Below are 12,629 nucleotides of genomic sequence, written 5' to 3'. Positions count from 1 at the left end.
AGACTCTTCTTACATCAAATACTAGTTGCCTGGTGTCACTCTCATGACGTGGTCCATCAAACTGATGTTTCACGAGGTGTGAACGATTCCCTTCAGCGGCCCAAGGAATCGAATACCATCGCGTTGTCTTACTGTGTAGCGTTCCAGAAACTTCCAAACCCAATCAGTTTCCAGCTGATCAAAGAAATACGCCAATCGCTTTCCGCTATCACAACACAAACAAACCACACCAACTTGTGGACAGAATGCAAACATAAGCTGCAACTATACTGTAGCGAGCTACAAGCGTTCGTTGCACCTTCTATACAAAGTACAAACGCTATCACCATCCTAGACCAGGGAATGACTGTAGAATAGTATCCTCTAGTGTTATTGTTGTACAGTCTTTCAAAGTGTTTGTTTTGCACTACGCACCTGAAAGCGGTGGTAAATCTCGGCTCCACTGATGTATACGGCAAGCGATTAGAGGAAAAATGATGGTCAAGGGATCGCGGTCGTACCGTCGTGGTTAAGTGTATCTTTTTCTTTTCGGGGGTTTCTAGTTAGTGTGCTATATTTAGGTTTACTCGCAGGTCGGCTTTCGAGAATGAGTAAGTTGTTGTTGCTGGTTGTTGTTACTCTGTCTACTTTTACACACGGTTATGGTCCGTCTATTAGTAGCCACGTCCACACACGCTTGACCGACAAGATTGGCCATTTATAAAGTATAGAACCATAGAGGTGATTGCATTTGAAGTTTAAAATGTGTATATTTTTAGAGTGGGAGCAATATGGGATCCGGGTTTTTGTTCAACTTGATCGTGGTCCAGCACTGATCATCTCAACAGTGCACGTTTTAGAATCTGCCATGCGTCCAGTGTTTGATTTATGAACTATGTGTGCTCTAGTTCAACTTGAATATGAACTATCACTTGTTCTGCCAATTTCCGTGGAGTATAACATTCCTGAATGATCTAGACATTCCGAAATGAGAGAGAGATTACGACAGGAGAGCTCTGGTGTATGAATAAGAGTTATTTTGGATTATTTTATTTGTATCACGGCAAGGATTATGGCGTGTGAACATTTCTCTAATTAACACTCGCTAACGTATTGCATTATTTCAATCTTTCGTTGCAGATTATACTTGTACAAACTAAGATTATCGCGTGGTGAAAGAGGAAGTGCAGTTTTGTTGTCAAATCGGTTGTATTACCGATACGAATAAACACACTCACGCATTAGTGTCAGTTCAAAGATACAAGTTTCGTTCCAGTTAAAGGCCGCGTGTGCTGGTGTTGTACCGTCGGCACAGCCTCCCGCGATCGATCGATCCCACGGGCCAGTCAACCACGGCAAGCCACACAACCAACAAACCCATCTCTACCCAGCAGTATTGTTTTGCAAAGTGATCCAGCTCCGTTAGCGAGCGAAGTTTGATTGATTGTCTACAGAAGCGGCGCTGTGCACGGGTGCCACGACGGTTACTTCCTTCCGCTTGTGAGAAGGAAAATAACTGGTCGAATTGTTCGTTCCGGTAGGTATCAACTTGTCCGTATATGGCGCCACAAAAACATCGATTGCTAATGTATTTCCTCTCACTTTATTCCGTTGCAGGTGTTTGCATCAACCTACGGGGCGCTGCAGTCTTGCTGCGTTCGTCCGTACGAAAAAGTGATATTTATTTTTCGTTTGCCAACGCCTTCGAAATTTGTGTTTCTGCTTAGTGTGTTGTCCGTTTGTGTGTTTGAGGGCGAGTGAAAAGGAGTATCGGGTAGACACATTCGTGTGTGCGATTCGTTTCCGTTTCCGGCGTTGATCATCATTATGAATATGATGAACAACAGCAGTGGTGATGAGCAGGTTGAGTGTCCACTGTGCATGGAGCCGCTAGAGGTGGATGATCTAAACTTCTACCCTTGTACCTGTGGATATCAGGTAATGTGAGGTTTTTTTTTTGAGGCGGAAAATAGAAGTGTTCGCTGATCGCTGACGGTATTAATTTGGTTCGGTGCGTGTTCCCTTCCTTCTCTCATGAAAGATCTGTCGCTTTTGCTGGCACCGGATCCGCACGGACGAGAACGAGCTGTGTCCGGCGTGCCGGAAGGCGTACCCGGAAAACCCGGCCGACTTTACGCCCCTGTCGCAGGAGCAGATTGCGGCGTTCAAGGCGGAGAAACGGCAGCGGGACCAGCAGCGGAGAGCGAAGATTTCCGAAAACCGCAAACACCTCGCTAATGTGCGGGTGGTGCAGAAGAATCTGGTGTTTGTCGTGGGGTTGCCGCCTAGATTGGCCGATCCGGAGGTCAGTGTGTGTGTTTATGAGGGTGGAGTGAACCCTTAGTATACACCTCCTCGAATTACAAGATCGTATCTTACTGTATCGGTTGTGTTTGCATTTGTAGATTCTGAAGAAACATGAATACTTCGGAAAGTATGGTAAGATCCATAAAGTGGTCATCAACCCTAGTACGACGTATGCTGGCGTGCAGGTATGTTCAGATCAGCAGGATCGTGTGAATGAAGTTGTGGTTATTTTGTAATAATCGATGTATTTCCATCCATCCGTGAATGTGAAGGGTCCTTCGGCGTCGGCGTACGTGACGTACATCAACAACAACGACGCGCTGAGGGCGATCCATAGCGTGAACAACATCATGATCGATGGTCGACTGATAAAGACGAGCTTAGGTACGACGAAGTACTGTAGCCACTTTATGAAAAACCAAACCTGTCCCAAGCCGGACTGTATGTACTTGCACGAACTGGGTGATCAGGAGGCTAGCTTTACGAAGGAGGTAATTATTGTTGGCATCGCAAGTCTGATCACAAGAACCTTGACTGATGTCTATCAACATCTATTTCTTATGCTCTCTTTCGCAGGAGATGCACCAGGGGAAGCATCAAGAGTACGAGAAGCGGTTACACGATGCCATGCAGGCGCAGTTAGGTCTGACGTCGGCAGCAGGAGGGCATAGTCAAAATGGTCATGGTGGTAGCGGCAGCAGCAGCAGCGGCGGCAGTAGTAGTACGGCAACGGCGGCTTCCGGTGGTGGTACGGCCACTACAGCCACCATCGCTGGACTGGTGTCGTCAACGGCGGCGGCAGTGGTGGCAGCGACGGCAACTACGGCAGCGGCTGCCGTTGCGGCAGGAACAACTGCAGGTGCGTCCTCCACGCTGGTGGTAAATGGCGGCAGTGCGGGTAGTGCGGGTAGTGGTGGTGGTAGTGGTGACAGTGGTATACCCAGGTCTGGCAGCGGCGGCACTAGCAACACCACCAGCGGCAGCGTCGGCACTAGAGGCACCAGCAAATCGTCATCCAGCAGTGATATAAAACAGATTAGCGACATTACCAATGGACCGATACCGAGCAAAGAAGCGTGGCCCAGCTTATCGACGACGCCGAACGGCGGCAGCGCACACGGCGGCGGAAGTAGCAATAAGGAGAATAAGCTTAACGGTAAAACAGGTGTGTGTGAGTTAAACCCTAATCGAGCGCGCGGGCTAAGAATGTCTCGATGCATCACCACTACTGCAAGTGAACAGAAAGTGAAGAGAAAAGTGTGTGCTTTCGAGCAGAAGTCCTTCGAGATCAGCTCACTCAGTGACACAATTTCATTCAACCACATTATCCTTTCCATTGTATTGAATGTTTCGATTAATTTGTAGGCGAGTTCTTCTAGTCGCTCATGTATCAAAGGATATCCTCGATTGTTCGACGACCATACTTGATGGGTCTTGTCGTTCGTGCGTGTGTGTGTTTGCGTGCAAGTAGAATTGATGTGTGAAGATGTGAATTGCTTTTAAAATGAACGGTGGCGGACTTAAGGGAAAAGCCGGTTGCTGGTGATATCTTGGCAGAAAAAAACCGAAATGTCCTACTACTTTATAATGCATCTTTGTTTGCTAGTTTAATGGTACAGTGCCATTAGTCTTACGTTGTTGTTAATTTATTGCTGCTTTATAATTGCTCATTAGGGATTTGATGCTTTTTAATGCAGATCTTTGTGATGAATATTATGTAAACGGAAAAGTTGTTATGTTCCTTGCTCCATGCAAATCAGCATTAAAAAAAAAGTTAGTCACATTTTTCATCCGTTAATGCAAGGTTTTTATCGTATGTTTGGTTACATTTGTCACATGAGATTTTGATTTCTTGTAGTTCTATCTATGATTTCGGCTGTAACAGCTCTTTCTGTGATACTACAATGCGGAAACAACGGATTACACGTTCGTCACTGTTATTAACGACCTCTACCTACCAACCACCCCACCACTTTGATTACTCTGCACCAATAATGTGCTGTTTGATAAAATTGCGTCCAAGATAGATCGAGTTCCATGGCTTCCAGTGCTAGTGTTAATCGGTTTTATTGCTTATTGCTCATTCTATTGCTTCTAGCAGTTAACGGGAGTGGTAGCAGCAACAAGGAAAACACGAATCGAAGCGACCGAAAGCACGAAACGAAATCTCGCACTAAAGGAGGCAAGAACAAGCAGCCGCAACAGCAGCAGCAGCAACACAATAACAAAAATAGTCACGACAATTCCAGTAATCATAAAGATAGTACAAGTAACGTGACTAGTGCCAACGGTGTTGTTGTGACTGCGAAGGGAGGCAGTGCGGCATTGGTGGTGAACGGCAAGTCAAGCAAGGCTTCGGCAGGTAAACAGCAACGGAACGGTGCCCAGGAAACGCACGAAAATGCGCTAGTTAATGGAAACAGTAAGGAAGCGCAAAACAACAGCAAAAACCTCAAGCAGCAGCGCGAACGTGAACGAGAGCAGCAGCTTAAGGGTAGCAGTGATAGCAGTGAGCAGCAGACACAAAGCAAGAAGCGAGAAACGAACGGCATCAGCAATGGCTCGACGGCGACCAGCATTAGCAATGGGAACGCAAATGGCCATATTATCAATAACGATTTGGACGATGATGATGATGAGCTGGACTTTGAGGATCTGGACAATGACGCGCTGTCGTCGGATAATGATGGCAAAACGGATTCCCCTTCGTTGAGGTCAGTTGACTATTTGCAATGTCTGGTAAATTGGAAGTTTGTATTAATGTTTGATGTATTGCGTTTTACAGTAGCTCGGCTTCATCCCGGAACGGTGTTGACAGTGAATCGGCTAGCGGTAAGAGCACACCAGGCGGGTTTGTCGATACGCTTACCAATGGTGACAGCAATGTGATAAACGCTGTAGCCGAGGATGACGCCGTTGCAAGCACCACGGATGGAAGCGAAACTAATGCCATACCACCTACAACCGTTGTTACGGTTGCCGGTGAATCGAATCGCAACTCCTCATCACCGTCGTCCAGCTCGTCGATGGGCGATGAAAAGGCGGACAGCGAAAGTACTGCACCGGTCGCCTCGTCATCCTCTACTACAACGTCGTTGTACGGTGGGTTGGATGATGGAACGGACACGAATGCGGCTGTGATCAGTGCGTCTATGGGCAAACTGGCCGTCACGGACACCACTACAAGTAATGGTGGTATCATGAATCACCAGTTTGCCAATGAATTGCTCGATATGAGCAACTTGCGATACAGTAAGCTCGACAGCATACTGGATGACAATAGCAGCTTTTTCTCGTACAATGCGTTCGATCGTTACGGCAAGCCGAGCGTGACGGGCACGGACCTGGGTGTGGATAGTGGAACCGGTCTGCCAAACGTCGGTTTAACTTCTTCGCAACTTCCCGATCTCTTAAGCGGTACAAACGACACAAACGAACAGCACGCAAAGGAGCTGTTGAAAAACATGGGCAATTTGCAGCTGCAGCAGCAACAGCAACAGCAACATCAGCAACAGCATCACCCACAACACCAGCAGCATCAGCAGCACCAGCAGCATCAACAGCATCTGCTACAGCAGGTCGCACGTTTGCATCAGTTGTCTGCTGGACTGATCGGCAGTGTTGGCGAGAGTAACATGATGAGTGGTGCTGCCGACGAACTAGATCCGGCACTCAGCAAATGTTTATTACGGCAGAAGTATATGATGGAGGATCAGCAGCAGGAAGAGTGGCTTCGTCTACAACAGCAGCAGCAGCAGCTACAGCAACAGCAAGAGCAGCAGAAACGCAACCACCTGAATAATGGACTGAATGGACTACCGCCATTCCATAATTTTAACGGTAAGTCAAAGTGGTATTCTTTTCTGTGATAAGTAAACAATTAATGAATTTAATCATGTTTCTCTTCTTTTTCAGAAGTTGGAACAAATGATTTTTGGCACAAAACAGTCGCTATGCGGAATAACTTCCTAAGCCAGCAGCAACAACAGCAGCAGCAGCAACAACAACAACAGCAGCACCCGCAGCAACAAAGGCTACACACAGACATAAGCCAAATGTACGGTAGCGCCAACATGTCCAAGCTGAATAAGTTCTTCGATTTTCACAAAAACCAACAACAGCAGCAACAGCAGCAATTTTTACTAAATGGACAAACTTCAATCCCACAGCAGGCGGTAGAAATGAACCTGCTAGCACTAGAAAACAATCGTCTAAATGGCCATTTCCTCGAACAACACAACGAAAGTGAGTAGAAAAACATTGGTTGCAATGTATCAGCCATCTTTAATATTTCATTTATTAATATTAAAATTATCCGATTTAATCTGTTTGTTGTTGCAGGTTTATTAAGCTCTCAGCAGCTTCAAAAGCAGCGGCTATTTAACATGAACATGGGCACACACAACCCGTTGCTAAACGGTAGTGAACGCTCAATGCAGCAGCATAAGGCTGCGGTTGCGGCAGCCGCGGCGGCAGCAGCTGCTGCAGCATCGCAGCAACAACCACAACCACCGGCCGGCAATAGAACTCAGCAGCAGCAACAACAGCAGCAGCAGTATCCCCAAAATCCGACCGTAGACGATGAGCTTGGGTTCGATCCGTTCCTGGAGACCCAGAAAGCGCTTGCCGAGTTGATGAACGATGAAATGAATCAGCAGCAGCTGCCACCGAGCAGTGCCAACCACAGTAAGCTGTTGGAAAACGTGCAGCAGCAACAGCAACAACAACAGCAGCATCAACAGCAACAACGTACCCGTATGCCCCCACCTGGCTTCAATCACATGAACGCTTTCGGTTTCGGAGTACCACGGGCACAAGGTGCGTAAGAAGAGAAACGTTTTCTTCTTTCTTTGTCCGCTGATAAGCTTTTTTGCATTATTTTGTTATCATGGTCACAGGTAGCAAAATTTTACCATTCATGAACGGCGGTATGCAAATGCCCAACGGACAGCAACCGCAACAGCCGCCACAGAATGGCAACTGGAATCAGCAGATGCAGCAGCAGCAACAGCAATTCCTAGGATACCAGCAAAATGAGCACATGGCACAAGCTCAACAGCAAAACGGACTCAACAAAGCAGGTAAGCATTTGGCCCGTGCAAAACTTTCCTTTTTTTTAACAACACTCACTTTTTGACTAACTCACACTGGATATGAATTTACAGCGTATGGCAATAATCTCTCCGACTGGACGTCGATGGATCCGGCCATCGTTTCGTATCGTCAGTTCTCCTTCATGAACGGTCCGAATCAACCGGCCGGGGGTGACATGTTTCTGAATGCTCAGCAGCAACAGCAGCAGCAAATGAATCAGCAGCCAAATCTTCAACCTGGACAAGGTGAATTGAAATTGAAATGGGCCAATCATAAGTTTGTTTCCTTCGTTTCACGTTGTAATAACGCATTTTTTTTATTGTTTGTTGATTCAGGTTTTGGACACCATGGTCTCAACTTGCAGTCGAACCTGATGGGTCAACAGCAGCAACAACAACAGCAGCAGCAGCAACAACAGCAAGCAAATCCACAGGTAAGACGCAGAATGCGAAGATACAAATACGATTGTTTGCATAAAAACGTCAAGAATGGGAATACGCGTTTATGAAATCGAACGAATGAAAATTCATGAATACAGAGAGCTGCAGATCGAAAACACTTTCTTGGAGATAGAACATTAAATTGCCTAAACTTCGTGTATAATTTTGAAAATAAGTTGTATCGATCCATAGTAAATCCGCTCGATAGGGAAGTACAGATCCGAGATTGTGTCGTTTACACTTATGTAATCTGTTTTCCTCTCTTAGCTGAGTGCAAGTTTTAAAAGTTGTTCAAATTAATTTCGCTTTATTTCAGCTTAACTTTTCTCATGTCAACATCATCAACAACGAGAGGAACGTTTTCATGTACGAAGTAGCCAACTGCGGTTTCCCGAACGGCTTCGACAAGTACTCGATCCCAATGCCACCGGGCTTTCAGAATAACGTCCCTGGCAACAACAAGCAGAAGACGGAATGCATCAACTAAAACTGGCAGCACTATTAACAGACACACACAGAAACAAAAATGCAAACACAAGTAATCACACATTTCCGATTGACGCCCCGGAGTGGTGCGCGTGGTGGTCAGCATTGTCAACCAGAGGATCACAATCACAGCGACCTAACCAACCTAAGACGGACGAGGTTTCCTTTGTTTTTCGCATAAAACAAAACTAGCCAGAGTTACGCTTTTGTCCGGTTCGGTTCGGTGCGTTGGGTTTTCATTTTCCGAAAAAAGGCGACGTCCAATATAAGTAGTCACACAAACTTCGCGGAATAACAAAAGGAGGAATGGAGGACAGATAGCAAGCAAGAGCGTACAGTGAGTACTCTAGTCTACGACTTCGTTTATTTGTAAAAAGCATTAAAACCAGAAAATTGATTTAGACTCAAAACAAAACAAGCTATAATGGAACTTAAAAACACATTCACACCCACTCACTCACATCAACATCACTTTACGGGGTTTTTAATTTCGGTTTAGTGGAGCTGGAAAGGAGAGTAAGAGAGATAGAGAGAAACGAAAGGAAATGTAAACCCCAAAAATCAACTAGGATAAATCCGACGAACAGTAAACATGTGAAGAGTGAAACGGTTGTTGTTGCGTTGTGAACGCAAGCACAACACGATGCAACATGGAATTGGAAAAGTTAAAGCCATACGGGCACCGCACGCCATACATCTTTTTCCATGCGTAAAGGACAGACTGATACGATCGGTCGAATTGATCGGTGTTGTGAAGATGGTCCTAAACGTACAGTGAAACCGGATGTGCATGCACCTAGCCCCCGGATAATGGATTGTTGCGGTGGAAAAAGCTTTAAAGGCAAACTCGACGAGACACATCAGATGAAGAAAAGCAAATTAAGATTTCAGTCGGTGACTCCGAAAACGGCGTAGAAGTAATTTCTAATGGTAATGACGCAATATCCCTTACGGTTCGAAAGGGATATTGGGCCAGAAAGTTAGATTCGGATGCTTGATTAGTGGTTTTAACCGAATCTCCGTGCCGGGAACCATACGAAAAAGCTTATTTCCGCATTTAGCCCATTGAGATTAGGGAAAACGGCCAGGTTGATGATTTTGAGAGAGTGATGTGGAGCCGTTACTTAAAATACATACTATCCAAAGTTTTATCGGAACATGAATAGTACTGTTGTAGGAAACACAAATTCAAACTGCAGTACAAAACTGAAAAACAAACAATATTGACCTTTGATGAAGATCGCAAAGCAAATTATACATAGTAAATCAAGAAACTAGGCTAACGTAAGGCAACGATCGGCATGGCTTTGTACAGACGAAAAGGCTTCTTAGCGTTTCTCTTGTTTACTGAGGACACGTGAGCTGTCGTTCACTATCATTGTCAATAGAACTATCAAACTATAGAAACCATTGAATGGTGCAATTTACATGGATTGTTTGAGCAGAAAGGTAAAATTTTGCTTTTATTTCACGCAATTTCCTTGCATCTAGTAAAGCAAGATGCTTGCAAACACTGTAGCACACACAATGGTTTATTCGATGAAAGAGAGATAAAAGTGAAATTGAGACACAGTTTTAGAAAACAGGAAAGAAGATGAAACAATTCATATAAATTGCACCCTATTAGTGATGTCTTACTGAATTTGTGTATATCGGGTAAAGATGAAGTGTTCGATTAACTGTGTTTGGAATTTACATCTTCTTCTTTATCGGCAACAACAACGTCAAGAGGCCTGCCATTTCTGGCTTTCTGTGGCTTCATTTACCCGTAGCTGGATAGTCAGTCCTACGTATTATGCATGCGAGGTCTGGATGGGATTTTGGTCCGGTCCGTTCGTGTCAAGACCGGCGCTGCTATCATCATGTCACCGGACCGCCTCTTCTAGTGGAATTTACATACTAGCTCTTAAAAAAATAATCAAAATAATCAAAAAACTCCTCAAATACCACCTAAGAAGTCTTCCGTCTGTACAAAACTACCCCATGTTCGGTTGTTGCTGCTTACTAACACATCTTGCCATATGTGCTGGACACAGCACCAATGAAGCATTTTTTGTCTCTTTTTGTTCTCGATGCGTACTGGAAGAACGGTTGTGTTCCTTTTTATTATTCGTAAATCGATTGTAATTTTAACCCCTGTTCAAAAACAGATAATTTCGTTACAGTGTTATGTTTCTTGTTGAGATCTTGCTGCAGGAAAAATGAACACATAAACCATAATTGAAGAGAAACCATCCAACAAGATAGTTGCCAAACGCTGAATTGATGCTAGGGCAAGTGTAATCGGGAGTGTGATGATGAAAGTACTATATTACTATACTTCACAATTATTATTGGTTATTATTGATTACTGAATTTATATTACAAAAACAACACAACATCCCTAATAGCGAACGGGGACATATAAGATCATCGTGGGTGAAATCATAATATGCAATATATATATAGAGTTATATATAGTTATATACGGCAAAACCTCCATAATCAACCACTGCTGCAAAGTTGACGAGAAAAAAAAACGAAAATGGGATACGATAGAAGATCTAATGACCGATGAATTGGTTTATAGTTTAACATCATTGCTTAGCTGTGCGCCTTGTATCGATTATACAACTGGCATCTCCGAAAAGGCAGAGATCGACAATCTCTTCACATATTCTCCTAGCAGAAAGCCTGCAGAATGCGATTCTCTGTTGGCTGAAAGATGAACTCTAAACATTGTGATGAAGCGTTGGAGGGCGATCGTGTCAGATCGGTTCGATCATGTCGATAGCAAACGTTAAGGGTGCAATATCGTCTCGATCGCCTTTTTCCTTCCGTTATCATACAGGTTGGTGTTATATGAAGGCGTGAGGAGGAAGGATACTTCAAACCGATGCTTCTAGTTTTCTCTCCAATTTCTGTCTAACGGATGTGTATGGTTCTCCCAAAACGGAGAAAATCTATTACATCCGGTGTGTTGATCGCATAGACACGAAACAGGCAAAACTAAATGCATCCATCTAGGCAATCAAAAGATTGCTTAACACAGCAGTTTACTCCATGATTCGTTTGCCTTGTTGAAACAGCGAACGCTATCTGAGAAAGTGTTGATTCTGCCCATTATCTGCTTTGAAAGGAGCAGCGAGAAAGCCCCACTTGTAGCAAATACACTGTATGCAAATGGGAAACTATAAACCACCAAACATTCTTCCGTCAAATACGCGGACAGAAAATGAGCTGCAATGATGAGACACATTATAATGAAACAAAGCGTGATTGTACATTTATGCTGCTGTTGAAATGAGCTGTTACACGGAGCTGCAAAACACAAAACACGTGCGAGCGAATTGCTGAAGTTGACGCTGCTAAATACGATTATATTGATGAAAAACGATAATCCTGCTATCTACTACTACTACTCACCGCACACAAACACACACACCATATGAAATCGATGTACGAAAGCAGTATAGTCGCTCCCCGCCGGTTCGATATTGATGCATTTTTAGAATGAAAAAACGCATCGCAAATGAAATGGAGAACGAGTGAACGAGGGCGAATAAACACAGAGGAAACTCAAAACAAATTGTAGCAAATTAAACGCATCGCCGGAGAGTAGCTAAACGTAATCGTAATCGTAAACAGAAAATATGTCGTGTGAGCGAGGGACGTACGTGGGTGTCGGTTGTCGTGCAGGAAGCAAGAAGGAAGCTAGGCACGTGTCAGTTTGGACAGCGCGAGATGAAGAAAAGACGATATAAACCGAAGTATAAGGAAGATACAGAGATATAATACAAAAGATTGACTACAAAAAAGCTGCAAAATGGAAAATATTATGGCAGAAAACCATAAAAATATACTTAAAATTTGAAAAAAAAAAATCGTTCCCGTTTACTCTGCGTTGGTGTGAGAATATGAGAAAATTTAATAGTGAAAGTGGTTGAATAACCAAACCGTATAAATTTCTATCGATTGAGGACACTTCTTCAAAAGCATCTTGTGGGCACGTGGGCTCAGTGCCAAGAGCCTTGAAGGAAGATTTCCAGACTGGACGGCTGGGCGAGTACTCCGTATCATTTCGGTCAATGAGGAATTCAGCAACCTGTGAGTTAGTCAGTCAATTGTCAGAGATGAGCTCTTCCAGATCCAGTGTCCATCCTCTTATAAGGGTACATTTGGAGGTGAAGAATGAAAGTTTAGATGTTCCTTTTCTTATCGCGCAGAATTATCTCAGTGTAGTAGTACCACAGTAATGAAGTAAGCTTGTGAATGTTATCAGTACATATTTATTCACTCCTTCCGATGTTCCAGCTTATACAAGAAAACAGAAAAACCAAACCT

General features: G+C 44.2%; 1 protein-coding gene across 1 annotated transcript; it reads left to right on the top strand.

Annotated features, from left to right (window-relative positions):
* Positions 1-1,812: 1,812 nt before the first annotated feature.
* Positions 1,813-8,307, top strand: LOC128711002 (neurogenic protein mastermind). Its single transcript, XM_053805869.1, has 13 exons — positions 1,813-1,917; positions 2,021-2,284; positions 2,385-2,471; positions 2,559-2,777; positions 2,863-3,451; positions 4,385-5,000; positions 5,072-6,126; positions 6,202-6,531; positions 6,628-7,104; positions 7,185-7,367; positions 7,452-7,625; positions 7,716-7,813; positions 8,137-8,307. The coding sequence occupies exons 1-13, from the start codon at positions 1,813-1,815 to the stop codon at positions 8,305-8,307; spliced, it is 4,368 nt and encodes a 1,455-aa protein (XP_053661844.1).
* Positions 8,308-12,629: the final 4,322 nt, after the last annotated feature.

Source organism: Anopheles marshallii, chromosome 3 (assembly GCF_943734725.1).
Source record: "Anopheles marshallii chromosome 3, idAnoMarsDA_429_01, whole genome shotgun sequence".
NCBI classification, from domain to species: domain Eukaryota; kingdom Metazoa; phylum Arthropoda; class Insecta; order Diptera; family Culicidae; genus Anopheles; species Anopheles marshallii.
This window is presented reverse-complemented; position numbering and strand designations above follow the sequence as displayed.